We start from the raw sequence: 14,881 nt of genomic DNA, 5'->3' as shown, positions 1-14,881 counted from the left end.
AGGACGCTTTAGTGAGCGTTTGAAGTTGACAATAAGCATAAATATGCACACAAACTGTAGCTGCCAGCTAATGTATCTCTAATATTTATGTGTAATTAATTTGATGTCGGGGAGATAAGGGGGAACCAAACTTTAGTTCCGCATGTTTGTGTACCCCACGGGATGAGATTATTGGCGCGCTCCATGAGAAAGACTGGGCGTGCGGCCGTCAATGTCTGGAAAGGAGCAAGCAGAATTGGTCCAAGAAATTGTTGGAAAATAATCTCTAAGAAGACGTTTAACCTCATCTTTATTCCTTTGGAGTCTGTGTGGCCAATGAGGTACAGTTTGCTTGCTTTTCTGTGTTAATTAGTGTTTATGTGAATGCCATGTGAAGCCAATTAAGCCTGTGATTTATATTTGTGCTTATTTGTTTAATGTGCATTTATGTCATTTTATGTCAGTTCTAATCCTTACGTTAATTTGTCTTTATATTTATATTTTCTTGTTTTGGTTAGGGTTAGGGTATGCACACAAACAAATGTCTTAACAACTTGTAACTTGGCACACTTATAGATGACATATGTGGCTGGAACTGACGTGACGGAAAGGTGGGTGTGACTAAGAATGACGACGTGATGGACGTGTAAAGGTTTAATTTCGTCATATCTCAGGAACGGAAGGTCGTACAGAGGCGGGGGTTGGACCGGCGTGTTCAGCATAGCCGAATTATGGTGGGTAGATCAACTTCTCAAGTCTCTACAACGTACGGTTCACGCGATATTTCGATTTCAAATGTTTGGAACATTTCTGGTGTTATTCCAGAAACGGCCATTAAAGCGCCACGCTATAGCACCACACCGTGATCCGGAGGAGGTACTGCACGCTGTACTCATTAAAGCGCCACGTTATAGCGCCACACCGTGGTCCGGAGGTGGTACTGCACACTAATCATTAAAGCGCCACGTTATAGCGCCACACCGTGGTCCGGAGGTGGTACTGCACACTAATCATTAAAGCGCCACGTTATAGCGCCACGCCGTGGTCCGGAGGTGGTACTGCACACTAATCATTAAAGCGCCACGTTTTAGCGCCACACCGTGGTCCGGAGGTGGTACTGCGCACTAATCATTAAAGCGCCACGTTATAGCGCCACAGCGTGGTCCGGAGGTGGTACTGCACACTAATCATTAAAGCGCCACGTTATAGCGCCACACCGTGGTCCGGAAGTGGTACTGCACACTAATCATGCAAGCACCACGTTATAGCGCCACAGCGTGGTCCGGAGTTGGTACTGCACACTAATCTGACGCTGCTTTAATATCGATTTCACTCGGGACAGTTTTCCGTCAGCTTTCAGTGACGTCTATGGAGGTAAAGGTTTCTGCCCATCAATTAACTGTAAGGATTTTCCTGTGTATTGATCGTTGGTTCAGGTTGGCATGGTAACAATACTCTGGTTTATTGTGTTGACGACACATAGAACAGGAAAGAAATGCTCAGTCACTAGAAATATTGTTGTGATTTTTTTAAAGTGTGTTTTTTCATGATGTAATCTAAGTTAGAAAGTTGGCGGCTGAGCTTTTCACAATTTTCTCTCTTTACAATCCTCAGATGTTATCACTTCTCTCTATCAGTTACATTTTCTTATGCCAGCTGAGGCTTGCGTTGACGTTCAGTCCTGCTGACTTGTGAGTGGAGTTTCTCTGGCTGCAAATCTTTAAAGGGTCTCCGTTCTTTCTTGGAAACAGTTCTTATTTAATTCACTTTATCTCATCTTCCATCTTCTCTTGCAACACACGATCAAGTGTTTGCCACCACAAGGACATCCATTTCTGTTCCGTTGATTTCATTAGATGTTGTGCACACCAGGGTTATAATAGTTTTGGATTTTTAATTATAGTTTATTTTTAGTTAGTTTTGAATTTGTTTTCTCTAATTCAGTTAGTTTTAGTTAGTTTTTAGAGTGGATTTTTTAGTTTTTATTAGTTTTAGTTTTGTTTTTATTAGTTTAATTTAGTTTTTATTAGTTTGTTTTTCATACTTTCAGTTATTTGTCAGATGCAGGATTAAAATATAATAAAATAATACAACTCAACAAAAGATAACATATAAAACATTTATTCAGTAATTTTAAACAACCAACCGTAACAGTCCGCAGCATAGCTGCTAACGTGCTACAATCTCGGACTTAATATTTAATTTGCCGCTGATGATTTGCTCTCAGCGTGGACGAGCTTTCTTGCTCTTGATATCAGCAAGTCAGTATTTGGGTTCTTCAGGCAGCGTTCAGGGTGAGCTGAAGGGTGAGAGCCAGACATGGATCCTCTGGAACTTGTTGGTTTCTCCATCTGGCAGGTCAAGCTCTGAGCAAAAAGAACAAACAAATGTAAAAGACACAAAGAACAGTACAGTTAAATAATTATGTATTAATTAGGACTGTCTGTAATAACCCTTGTTTTTACAGCAGGGATAATAACGTTACTTCTTTCATGATGTTTAATTTCTTAACTGTTAGCACCCTAAACTAGTTTCCCCAGGATAACCCATTTAATATTGTATATTTATAATGAAGCCCAATATTAGATCTGAAATCATGACATGACAATAACGATGATTTCAGTGTGACAAATTATACATTTCAGGTTTTAGCGGATGGAGGCTCCAACATTTGTGATTGGCATTTTAGGTTTTGGATCAGAATGGGTAAAAGAAATAATTTATTTCCTCTCCTTTTGGGACTTTATGGGGTTTTAATATCAATTAAAGTTTACAACACTGATTATTGTTACATTTTATATCAGCATAAAAGGTCAACAAGACTAATGTATTTGGGACTAGAACCACTCACCAACGTGTTCAGTGTCCTCGTCGTCCATCTCTAATCCAATCCACGGTTCATCCAGACCATCTCCAGGTCCTCCTGGCTGAGGGGGGCTCCATCAGGGGGGCTCCATCAGGGGGGCTCCATCAGGGGTCTCCTCACTTTGGGCTTGGCTCCAAGCAGCTCATCTTCTTCTCATGTCTCATTAATGCGGTGAGCCATGCCCCCCCCAGTGTGTGTGTGTGTGGGGGGGGGGGGCTCCAGTCGGTGCAGGTTAAAAGCAGTCCCTTATTGTTGTCTCCTTCGCGGTGCTAACTGCTAGCCGGGGGGCTGCTTCTCTTACGGGGGGGCTACTCGCAGTTAGCTTTCGTGTTTCTCTCCGTCGTAATAAACAAATCCCACATGGGGCTGGAGCGTTCGGCGCTTCCTGCCTGCTTCCGTCGGTAGTGACGTCACCAACCCGATTCTCAACGAGCAGTAACTCCAAACAAAATAAATCAATTTAAAAATCGATAAAAACGAAAACGAAGAGATTAGTGTCTTTAATTTTTATTAGTTTTAGTTAGTTTTGTGAACGGACAATACTGTTTTAGTTAGTTTTCGTGTTCTCTTTTAATTATAGTTTTTATTTAGTTCTAGTTAACGAAAAAAAAAATTCTATTCTAGTTTTCGTTTTTTTGTTAGTTTTCGTTAACTATAATAACCCTGGTGCACACTTCTATAGATTTTTGTGTCTGACCTCCTGCTTCCTCAGTCACAACTTATAATTCTTCTGTTTCCTAAAGACACTTGTCCTGTTGTTATATTGCGCTGTTCTGTATTGATACACCGTCGGAAACATCCTTGACGGTCTGACCTCTGAATTAACGTGGAGACTCTTAATTTACATTTCATTAAAGGTATGTTTCAGGAGAAAGAATATGGAAAAATTATAGGGAAATTAGTCTTTTTATTATTACCGCTTTACTGTTAGTCAGGGCGCTCTCTGCTGCCATCTAGTGTTTCAATTATTTCTTAACACAGTTGCTTCATAAAAGCTGTAATAGTATTCAAAACTCGAAACAGCCAGGAAGGGATGCATGATGAGAGTCAACATGGGGTTCTTTCCTGCTGGGGCAGTCGTGTGATTGGTTGAAACGCACGCAGAAGACGTTTGACATTACTTAATTTTGTTCTTTTTTAACTCCATATGAAATAAGGCAGCCTGAGGCCCATTTTATGTTCCCACTTTCTGTTTACGGAGCTAAAGTATATGACGAACGCAGGCTAGCAGAAGTGTGGAAAGTATTTTTGCCATGCAATTCCATCACTAAATGATAATTTCCACGAGATCAACGGCCAATGTTTTGCAGCAGTCACCAGCTTTGTGTGGAAATCAGTGTTTCAACTGAAGAGTTACTGTTTAGCCGAGTTTTGTGCTTCACTTCTTGCAGAGAGAACAGGAAGTGAGAGGGGGTGAGCTCGGCCCGCGTGGAGCCATTAATATGGGAGGTACGGGCACGATGTACAAAGACTAATGTAATGCAGAACCTGACGATGATGTGATCCATGCATTAATATCATTTATTAACGTACTGCATGTTAAATAGGTTTTCATCTAAAGTGGAATTACTTTGAAGGAATGCCAGAAGGAATAAAATGGCAAAACCACGTGTTGAAACTAACGCCATATCCAGTGAACCTGGTGGGATGGTTTTATCTCGTAGTTTGGAAATCCTGGGTCCTTGAGCTAGCATCCTGTTACAAGAGAGTTGAGAGTTTAGTTAATCATTAAACAATAATTAAAGGCCACGGCACCTTTTAAGAACCTCTGAAGCCGAGTAAAGTTAAGATCTGTGATCGGGATGGGGGGTTAGGGTTAGCGTAGGTTTTTTGCTGTCGCGTATATTTTGGGCTCTTCAAAGGAGGAGCCGGGTGGGAATGTTCGTTAGCTTCCAACTGAAAGCCAGCGCTAACGTCTAAAGAGGCGGCTGACGTTAGCGCCAGCGTCCAAACCAATGCTCCGCTGTTCTGCGCGTAGATGGCTTTAACCGGGCCTCTCCGGGGCCCAGTGGTAACCAGGGTCGTACGATGGCCGTGAGTGGACGGGGAGGAGCCATTGGCCCCGAGGGAACTACAAATATGGGCGCGCCATTGAAGTCAGAGAACGGAGCCATGGTAACGTATCAGTAAAAATGAGTTGCTCTGATATCAACTGTTGAAGGATGTGAAGGTGCGTTTGATAAACTGGAGATCTAATCGTCTTATTCCTCTCTCTCCTTCTGTCTGCCGGGGCCGACCTTTCACTCCCGGACTGAACCCCCGACGAACTCTAAAAATCCCCACCGTATTCAAAACATCCCGTTGCGATGCTTGGCCCCGTTCCCGTAACGCCTATTCTCACGATTCCACAGCGAAACGATAGATTACCACAGGGTGGATCGGGGGTGGGGCGGACATATGCCCAGTCCACAAAGCAGCAACAACAACAACAACAGCAACAGTCACCGATGGGCTCACAAGCTGGACCTGCAGCAGGATTTGGCCGAGGGAATCCGTTAGGGGGCCTCCTTGATGGGCCAAATAGCAAGCGGCGCAGATACTAGCGCAGGGGTGGGCAAACTTTTTGACTCGCGGGCCACAATAGGTTCTAAAATTTGACAGGGGGGCCGGACCAAGAACAGATGGATGGAGTATTTGTGTGAGCTAATATAAATGACACATGAAAGCTATTGCATGAAAGGATTTGGCCTTTTACAGGTAGTATTACAGGGATTAGGTCAAATGAATGAGGCTTAATTATAATACAATTTTATTTAATGATATGATTGGACAAGCTTGGCGGGCCGGATTAAAAAGACCAACGGGCCGCATATGGCCCCCGGGCCTGGGTTTGCCCATGCCTGTACTAGCGTCACTGGTCACAGAGGGGAAGCTCTTGTCAATCACAACTGCCCCGTCCCGTTGATGTAGCTTTCCGTTCACCCCCGACCCATTTATCTTTAAACATTTGTAATCCATTATAGTCTCCTTTTTTCACAGCTTTGTTTTCCCGTGTCTTCTGGAATTGTTGGTTTATCTTATGGTCCAGAGTAGGAATGCGTAGGAGGTCTACGTTCAGGCGGTGTTCCTTGTCTGATGCTCAGTGTTCCTACAGCTTTATTGTATTCTGTACTTGAAGGATATAAGTACAAGTAATAAAAACATTCTGGGGATGATGTATCTTTGTCTTTTCACCAGGATTGTATAATGTTCTTCAGGACAAACATATGAACATTGCTGCCCTCGAGCTAAAACCGTTTTGAAGATGGAGCTAATTGGGTCATACCTCGGTGGAGCTATGCTGAACAAAAGTCTGAATATTGGCCTCTGCTTCCATCTAGTGGCCAGTCTTTATACACCCTCGGCGGAATAGAATAGAAATAGAACAAAGCCTTAATCGTCATTGCACGGTAAGTCCACAGTGAGACAGCATGTACCCTCCTACTACTACTGTACTTTCTCCTTGTCCCGTGAGGCGTCGTCACAGCAACCCACCCTGTCCTTTGCATCGTCCTCCCCAGCACCTTTATTTGTTATCCTGTTCTTTGTCCAGATTACGGAAGACCTTTTGGCTCTCTTGCTGGACTTTGGTGACCGCCGTCCTGCTGATCAGGGCTAGGTCAGGTCGGGGTTCCTGCAGGGGCAGCGTCCTCCACTCTTCTCCCCGGATGCCGCATGTTCTACCTCCAGGGGGCTCTGTAGGCTGTAGTCAAGGTAATAACGAGGCTGATGACAGCCTCCTCTCCTCAGTTTGTGTTCACCCCCCCCCCCCCCCCAGGACATTTTGCCGTACCACCGACGCAGCACTCACCGGTTGGCCCCAGGCCTCTACCTGGGGTACCTGAAGTCCTGGTCTCCCAGCAGACCCCCAACATGCTGTGTCACACCCGCATACGGGTACATAAAAAAACTAATCTAATCTAATATGTACCGTTGGAGTGTAATTTTGTGTCATTTTGGTTGGGGTTCTGCCGCAGAATTTTGTAAATGTAAAAAATGTGCCGCGGCTCAAAAAAGGTTGGGAAACACTGCGCTAGACTAACACTTTTATTTTGAAACTTTCAGCGGAAGTTCCATCATTGTGATTGTGACTTCCGCTATTTAACGCCGGGCATTAGTGACGTCAGAAGAGCGTCTTGCACCGGACCGCACGGCCAGGTTTGGCATTTTCTAGCGTCGGAAGCGCTTAAAATGAGATAAGAGGAGTTAAAGGAGACCAAACGAATCCGGAGGCTTTGAAAAGGTAAAATGAGTTTCCCGATTTATGACGTTTTAACCGATTCACGCGCAATATAATATGCTAACGGTAGCTAGGCGCAGCTAGCTCGAGCAGCTTTTGTATTTTCTCCAAATTCCTTTTTTCTGTTCTGTTCTCACGCCGATCCTAAATACCGCTCGTTTTCTGTGAGTGTCCCTTTGTTTCATGTCACATAAGAAAGACCGATGTGAGAAAGTAATAAGGCCAAAAAAAAAAAGGAACTCCTGTTCGTCAAATGACGATGAATTAACTTGTAGGAATGTTTATGGGATTCTGAGCCGCGAGAGAAATTAGACACCCTCAGGTGAGCTCTTTTGTTGAGCCCAGGTGTGGCTGGGGGGGGTAATGAAGTGCAGTTTAGCATCTAACCGGAAGTGCAATTACGAGACAAGTATTCAGGTTAAAAAGGTTTTACACTTGTTACGTACACAGATTTGGTGTTGGGAAGATTCTACAATAATAATATACGGTGTCTTAATCCTCCTCCTCTGTTCAGAGATGGTTTCTCCAGAAATGGCTTCTTTAACTCCTCTTTAAGCGTGCGTGTGCGTGTGTGTGTGCACGCGTGCGTGGAGCAAATGGCACAAACAACTTTCAGGTGACTTCAACCTTCCTCGGCTGGAGGCCCAGAACTCTTTTTGTCGTTAGATGTTATTCTGTCTCTCTCACAGTCCTCAAAAATGCTGAGTCGACCTCTGACCCTGAAGGGCAGCGATGGCAGGCGGCAGGGCTCGGGGGCGGCGACGCGGCATCCAGCTCGGCCTTCGGCTGACGATGAGGCCGATGGCGGCGCGTCTGAAACGGGTTTGTTTTGATGGATGGAAAGTCCGTTTGAGGACTTCTGTTTCCACGCGGACCAGCTGAGCGAGGGAACTCGCTGCCTTTTTGTTGTCCGTCAGGAGTTTTGTCTCCGCCTGTGTCTCCTTGGAGCGTCTCCTCCTAACAGCCCAGCTTCTCCCACCCGGCGACTTCAGAAGCAGCGGTCCAATCACAGCTCCCGTTGCCTACGCCTCCCCCGGCGACGGTCTCTTCCTTCGCCGTCATCTTCGGCCAATGGACTGTCTGCTCTGCTTTCCACGAGCCAATCGACAGCAGGCCCAGAGTTTCTCAGCACAAATGGAGAGGTGGATATTTTTTCTGTTGTTTCCTATTTTTTATTGTCAAGTCATTTTTACTCATAGTTTCCACTGATTGGATCTCTGTGTCCATTTTATGTCAGCGAGCCGAACGCGTCTCACAGATTCGAATCCGGCGGGCATCACCGCGTGAAACGTTGCTCACGCCAATGGGACTGCCAAAGGTCAAAAGGTAGGTCGCGTGGGTGTGGAGGAAATGAACGCAGTCATTTACAAACACATTGACCATATTCCAAAATCATCAGTGAACATTTTTTCAGGTTAAAGAAGAAAGAGTTCAGTCTGGAGGAGATTTATACGAACAAGAACTACAATTCCCCCTCAACCAACAGGTAAAGGTAACCTTTAAAATGAATAATGCAAATCTCGCTGAATCTCCAGTCTTCTACCATGTTTTGTTTTTCACCCCACAGGAGTCTTGAAACAATGTTTGAGGAGCGCTACTCCTGATTGGACAGCAGAAAAGACGGAGGGTTGTCCTTTTTCCTGACTTTACTCTGCCCCGGAAAAGGAAGAGACTGCAAGGTGGGTTGGGAAATGTATTGAGAGCATGATAAAGCGACGGTAGTCTCCTTAATTATGTCCCTCCTTTGTGTTATTTTGTATTTTATTTCTAACTACGCAGTTATATTCATTATTACTACATACAGGTAGCACTTCTCTTTTCTTCATCTTGTTCTTCACACTTGTTTTTTCAAAATGTTTGTCGACTTCAGGGGCGGGACTTCCTGTTACCATGGTCCCCAGGAAGCGGAAAGCATCTCTCCGTCGGTGCAATGGCAGCGTCCCTCGTGGGGGCGAGTCAGACGTGGATGCGATGCTGGTGGAGCGACTTTCTGATACAGCGAGGCTTGGGTGTGTGATCTGTGACATCACATCCTGTCAGCACATGGTTTTTTTTTGCAGTGTATTTGCTGTTTTATTTTTTACAGTGTTGGATGTGAAACGTGAACCGGATGGATAGAAATATAAATGTACATTTTCTTCATATTGCCGGTCTGATCTGCTTGGACATGAGATTAAAGTATGTGTATTTACATTCAGATTGTCTGTGATGTCATCGTTGGTGTTGAGAATTTGTTAATGACTGGTTATCAGCTGGTCGAGTTTATGCTGGCCTCACAGCCAGATGGTACTGGGTTCAAATCGTGTCTGCGTCGGGGTTCTCCCGTTTCCGCCCACCTCCAAAAACGTGCAATTTAGGGGAGTCGGTTACTCCAAATTGTCCGTGGTGTGTGAGTGTGTGCACGGGGGTGGGGGAATAGTTGGTAGCAATGTTGAAAAGTTCAAAGAGCCCCAGCTTCAAATCCCACTACGGGAATGGGATAGAGAGGGGGTAGCAGGGTAGACCCAGGGCCACCTGGGCGGAGTGAAGTGGACCGGTCCAGTTCACTCCGCCCAGGCAAGGCCCTAGGCCTACCCTGCTACCCCCGTTCTACCCCACTCCCCCAGCGGGACTCGAACCCGGGGCCTCCGACACGGTGGTTGGTAGCAATACCAACCACCCCACAGTGCGGGGGAGGAAACTCGAGGCGTTAACAAAGTCATGCTTGTCGGATGATGAGCTGCTATTCCAGACCGCAGCGTGTTGCACTGGAGCTGTGCTTTTTCCTTATGCGACATCACGCTGCGTTCTCGGTGGTGCAGTGGGTAGCACACTTGACTCCCAGCCAGAAGCTCCTGGGTTCAAAACCAAGGGGTGCAGCACGTATTTTTTTTTTACAAGAATTTGAGGTTTGTTGTTTGGTAAAGTAAATGGGAAACGGCGCGTTCAATGACTCCACCGGGGTGATGTAAAGTTACGAGCGGCGCGCGAGGCTCATGTTTACAGCGAGACAAACCTGGAATTATGACGTCAAGCCCTGTCAGGACGAGTGATTGTGTACGGCGGTCACTTTCTCTGTCCACTAGGTGGCGTACGGGAACGCCCACAACATTGTAGAAACGCGTTGAACAGATTCTGCAATGCCTCTCACACCTAATAAATACAGAAACGGTCCCAATAACTGCTTTATTTTTCCCCCATTTGTTAAAAACGATAAAGTTTACAGTGTTCCAAAGGGGCAAACGGAGAGTTTGGCAGCAGCGGGTTGGAGAGATGCTCTAAGATGAGGTCGGTCTGACCGTTACCCGTCTACAGTCACCGCGTTCCACCTTATTCTCTGGTAAAACCTCGCCACCTCCCGCACATTTATTGATTATCGTACTCGGTGGCGCAGCCAAGCGGCTGAAATGTTATTAACCCCTAAAATAAAACGACTAAAATTGGTGGAACTGCCAGAATTAAGATCGTTGTGAAATAACGTGCCGTGCAATACTGCTCTAAGGGAGGGGTGGCGGCACATCAAAGGGTACATTTCCACACGGGCTCATCCGTCCCCATCCGTCGGATGACCATCAGTATGGCGTTCATATAAAAGGCCTCGTAGGAATTCTTTGAACATTCATCGGGTCGTACCGTCTGGGAACGGGGAACGCTGATAGGAATCAGCAAACGGGGGGGATTCGGAGGCATCGACCCGCTGCGGCGCCAAGCTGAGACCAGGAGGGCGTCTGAAATCCCCCCCCCCCCCCCCCCCTCGACATCAGGGTGGTACCGTCCACACGTCGGTGTTTATAGATAGCTCTAATGTATTAATGTACAAAATATAGAATCTTAAAATATTAGATAAGGTTTGGCGTTCTGAAGTCAAAATACAAAACGGCCGAGATTAGAAAAAGTTCTTTGCTGACATCGTCTGTGTTTCGCGCCTGCGTGTGTGTGTGTGTGTGTACCGCGGTCGTAAGTACACGTTAAGGACAATCTTGTACATTATCCCTACTCGCTAGTACTTGCACATTAAAAACGATATTTTCAAACCAGCGCAGTCCCTCGGGAACAGCTGACGGTCCGGGTGGGTTAACTAAGCACTGTGGAGTCACTGCATACAGTAGAAATATGGATTATTGTAATATTTTGCGCGGCGTTGTTTTCTCCAACATGTGGCCTGCAGGGTACAAATCCGGGACCGGGGCCCTTCGGGGTAGAAATCGCATGACCACTTCGACTTACCGACCATAATCTGGACAATAATTACATCGCAGCAAGATTACAGACAGTTGGTTATACACAAATGAAGTACACGTGTTTGCAAGAATAAACTTTAATACACAGAGTATTGAACTGTACGGGCAATCCAAGGCTGGACGGGTTCTCAACAGCAAGAGGGGTCCACTGCAGGGCGGGTCATCCAAAGGCTGGACAGGTCGTCCACATGCAGGACGGGTCGTCCACAGCTGTCCGGTACTGCACGAACGATCTACAAAATCTGGACAACCATTCTGTGCTAGCAAGATTACAGACAGTTGATTATACACCAATGAAGTACAAGTGTTTGCAAGAATACACTTTAATACACAGAACAGTGAACTGCACGGATCCTCCACGGCTGGACGGGTGCTCCAAAGGCAGGAAGGATCCTCCAAGGCGTCAACTGTGGAAAAAAGTAATAACAGAGTCATCCTGGAAGTTTGTAACCATTAAATAAATATGCATTTATGTATTTTAATAATACACCAAGTCAAGCAAGTACAACGGCGTCACGACCTTCTGCGTGCCCGGAAAGTGACGCTACGGGCCCCCAAATCAACCCCCCCCCCCCCCCACTAAATCTACCCACCGCGCAGTGCACCTTTCTGGGCATGGCTTTTAGCAGCGTGCCCCTGTCCGTTTTTTGAGGAAGGTTCCACTTTGCGAGGGAGAACCGGGACAAACGGCACATCAAACCGCATCAGCGAGTCGAGACGAATCCGATGGTGGTGGTCATGTGTCGCTACGACCGGGCGCGGCCTCGTGACGTGCAAAAACCCGGAAGCGGCCTCAGGCTTTGGGCCTAAATTTCTCTCAGTTCACCCCTTGTGCAGAAAAGTCGTACTGGGGAAAACAGCACATCAAACAACATCAGCGGAACGAGACGAATCCGATGGTGGTGGTCACGTGTCGCCGCGACGCGGCACGGCCGCGCAAAAAACTGGAACTGGCGGCAGGCTTTGGGCCTAACTTTATCTTAGTTCACCCCGCGCTTTTAAAACGCGTACCGGGGAAAACAGCACATCAAACAGCAATTTTTTTAATTTTAGGTAAGGTAAGATTTAGTTTACTGATTTTGAATTTAAAGCTTCCTCGCTCACCGTCTGTTTTAAGCACTGCAGCCGCTCATGTCTCACCCGCTTGTCTGACGGCAGCGTCTTGCCGCCAGACCGCTCCTCCGGCCCTTGACCCTCCGGTGTTGCCAGCTTAGGCGCTGCCTTCGCATCAGGTGATGCTGTGAGGGGAGCCTCCGCTGCCTCCGCCGGTCCTGCGTTCTGAGGCCTGGACACAATAAATTTATAAGAATCCAAAGCTTCAAAGAAAAGAGCAGAGCTTTATGAGATTTTTAATATTTGCGGCGAATGTGCTGCTTTTATTTTTTTTTTAATTTATTATTAAAACGCACCGAAACATTTACATACGGCCCATTGCTGATATGAATTTTATATTGCCTCGTGGGCAAAATATAATTACACGGCACGCCAGATTAGGTCACGGCCAAGACAAACACTTAATATTTTCTGGACGCTATTTTAATACAGTTAATTAAGCTACAAGTTCTCTTTCATGGCGCATCATAAAACGCGTCTTGCCTACAACCCTATTAGCTGCGTAAAAACGCACGTGTCTCTCGTCTTGAGTTGCAGAATAGTAGAACGTTAACTAAGGGTCCTTACCGGAAGACGACGGTTTTTTTTGTTCATCTTGACTTCAATGGAGATTCTGCCGATTGCTGATGCTGATCCGTCGTCTGCTCCTGCCGCTCTTCCCTCCACGACTGGACTGAGCGGAAATCCCCACCCACCTTTAAAACAGATAATCACCGGGCTGATTGGCTGAAAAGTATGACGCAGTTACGCTACCCAGAATGCCCCCGTGGCATGCTGAATAGATAAAGTGTCTTGAATCTCGAAACCTGGAACAGGTGAGGCGGTGGTGTAGTGGTAATTGCCTGTGCCCCGCATCCCAGACGCCTCGTGTTCGAATCCGACTTGTGGCGCAATTTTGAAAATGGGTTAGGGTTAGGGTTAGGGTTAGGGTTAGGGTTAGGGTTAGGGTTAGGGTTAGGGTTAGGGTTAGGGTTAGGGTTAGGGTTAGGGTTAGGGTTAGGGTTAGGGTTAGGGTTAGGGTTAGGGTTAGGGTTAGGGTTAGGGTTAGGGTTAGGGTTAGGGTTAGGGTTAGGGTTAGGGTTAGGGTTAGGGTTAGGGTTAGGGTTAGGGTTAGGGTTAGGGTTAGGGTTAGGGTTAGGGTTAGGGTTAGGGTTAGGGTTAGGGTTAGGGTTAGGGTTAGGGTTAGGGTTAGGGTTAGGGTTAGGGTTAGGGTTAGGGTTAGGGTTAGGGTTAGGGTTAGGGTTAGGGTTAGGGTTAGGGTTAGGGTTAGGGTTAGGGTTAGGGTTAGGGTTAGGGTTAGGGTTAGGGTTAGGGTTAGGGTTAGGGTTAGGGTTAGGGTTAGGGTTAGGGTTAGGGTTAGGGTTAGGGTTAGGGTTAGGGTTAGGGTTAGGGTTAGGGTTAGGGTTAGGGTTAGGGTTAGGGTTAGGGTTAGGGTTAGGGTTAGGGTTAGGGTTAGGGTTAGGGTTAGGGTTAGGGTTAGGGTTAGGGTTAGGGTTAGGGTTAGGGTTAGGGTTAGGGTTAGGGTTAGGGTTAGGGTTAGGGTTAGGGTTAGGGTTAGGGTTAGGGTTAGGGTTAGGGTTAGGGTTAGGGTTAGGGTTAGGGTTAGGGTTAGGGTTAGGGTTAGGGTTAGGGTTAGGGTTAGGGTTAGGGTTAGGGTTAGGGTTAGGGTTAGGGTTAGGGTTAGGGTTAGGGTTAGGGTTAGGGTTAGGGTTAGGGTTAGGGTTAGGGTTAGGGTTAGGGTTAGGGTTAGGGTTAGGGTTAGGGTTAGGGTTAGGGTTAGGGTTAGGGTTAGGGTTAGGGTTAGGGTTAGGGTTAGGGTTAGGGTTAGGGTTAGGTTAGGGTTAGGGTTAGGGTTAGGGTTAGGTTAGGGTTAGGGTTAGGGTTAGGGTTAGGGTTAGGGTTAGGGTTAGGGTTAGGGTTAGGGTTAGGGTTAGGGTTAGGGTTAGGGTTAGGGTTAGGGTTAGGGTTAGGGTTAGGGTTAGGGTTAGGGTTAGGGTTAGGGTTAGGGTTAGGGTTAGGGTTGGGTTAGGGTTAGGTTAGGGTTAGGGTTAGGGTTAGGGTTAGGGTTAGGGTTAGGGGTTAGGGTTAGGGTTAGGGTTAGGGTAGGGTTAGGGTTAGGGTTAGGGTTAGGGTTAGGGTTAGGGTTAGGGTTAGGGTTAGGGTTAGGGTTAGGGTTAGGGTTAGGGTTAGGGTTAGGGTTAGGGTTAGGGTTAGGTTAGGTTTAGGGTTAGGGTTAGGGTTAGGGTTAGGTTAGGGTTAGGGTTAGGGTTAGGGTTAGGGTTGGGTTGGGTTAGGGTTAGGGGTAGGGTTAGGGTTAGGGTTAGGGTTAGGGTTAGGGTTAGGGTTAGGGTTAGGTTAGGGTTAGGGTTAGGGTTAGGGTTAGGGTTAGGGTTAGGGTTAGGGTTAGGGTTAGGGTTAGGTTAGGGTTAGGGTTAGGGTTAGGGTTAGGGTTAGGGTTAGGGTTAGGGTTAGGGTTAGGGTTAG

The 14,881-nt window shown here is 46.6% G+C and overlaps 1 protein-coding gene and 2 long non-coding RNA genes across 4 annotated transcripts; 2 read left to right on the top strand and 1 right to left on the bottom strand.

The window, feature by feature from the left end:
* The first annotated feature begins 213 nt into the window (after positions 1-213).
* LOC137894452 (uncharacterized) lies at positions 214-4,960 on the top strand. The gene is made up of 3 exons (XR_011105486.1): positions 214-320; positions 4,237-4,294; positions 4,824-4,960. It is a non-coding gene; the product is annotated as an uncharacterized lncRNA (long non-coding RNA).
* Positions 4,961-6,931: 1,971 nt separating this feature from the next.
* On the top strand, positions 6,932-9,230 carry LOC137894291 (proline-rich protein 14-like). 2 transcript variants are annotated; one of them, XM_068739770.1, is made up of 7 exons: positions 6,932-7,067; positions 7,754-7,886; positions 7,982-8,206; positions 8,302-8,390; positions 8,479-8,550; positions 8,632-8,743; positions 8,935-9,230. In XM_068739770.1, the coding sequence occupies exons 2-6, from the start codon at positions 7,797-7,799 to the stop codon at positions 8,666-8,668; spliced, it is 513 nt and encodes a 170-aa protein (XP_068595871.1). In that variant the 5' UTR covers positions 6,932-7,067; positions 7,754-7,796; the 3' UTR covers positions 8,669-8,743; positions 8,935-9,230. The 2 variants fall into 2 exon arrangements, with proteins under 2 accessions (XP_068595871.1, XP_068595872.1); XM_068739771.1 differs by having other exon boundaries at positions 8,479-8,556.
* Positions 9,231-11,591: 2,361 nt separating this feature from the next.
* LOC137894374 (uncharacterized) lies at positions 11,592-13,064 on the bottom strand. Its single transcript, XR_011105480.1, has 4 exons — positions 12,965-13,064; positions 12,389-12,569; positions 11,890-12,131; positions 11,592-11,691 (listed from the first exon to the last, which is right to left on the bottom strand). It is a non-coding gene; the product is annotated as an uncharacterized lncRNA (long non-coding RNA).
* Between the last annotated feature and the right edge of the window lie 1,817 nt (positions 13,065-14,881).

The sequence above is a fragment of the Brachionichthys hirsutus genome, chromosome 5, assembly GCF_040956055.1.
Source record: "Brachionichthys hirsutus isolate HB-005 chromosome 5, CSIRO-AGI_Bhir_v1, whole genome shotgun sequence".
NCBI classification, from domain to species: domain Eukaryota; kingdom Metazoa; phylum Chordata; class Actinopteri; order Lophiiformes; family Brachionichthyidae; genus Brachionichthys; species Brachionichthys hirsutus.
The sequence above is the reverse complement of the archived record's forward strand: the minus strand, read 5'-3'. Positions and strand labels throughout refer to the sequence as shown.

What these genes read in the sequence shown, in the direction of transcription:
- LOC137894291 (XM_068739770.1), top strand. Translation starts at nt 7,797, where the DNA reads ATGGCAGGCGGCAGGGCTCGGGGGCGGCGACGCGGCATCCAGCTCGGC. An exon ending in TGGCGGCGCGTCTGAAACGG is followed by an intron (nt 7,887 to 7,981) that starts GTTTGTTTTGAT and finishes GTTGTCCGTCAG; the next exon opens with GAGTTTTGTCTCCGCCTGTG. An exon ending in AATTCCCCCTCAACCAACAG is followed by an intron (nt 8,551 to 8,631) that starts GTAAAGGTAACC and finishes TTCACCCCACAG; the next exon opens with GAGTCTTGAAACAATGTTTG.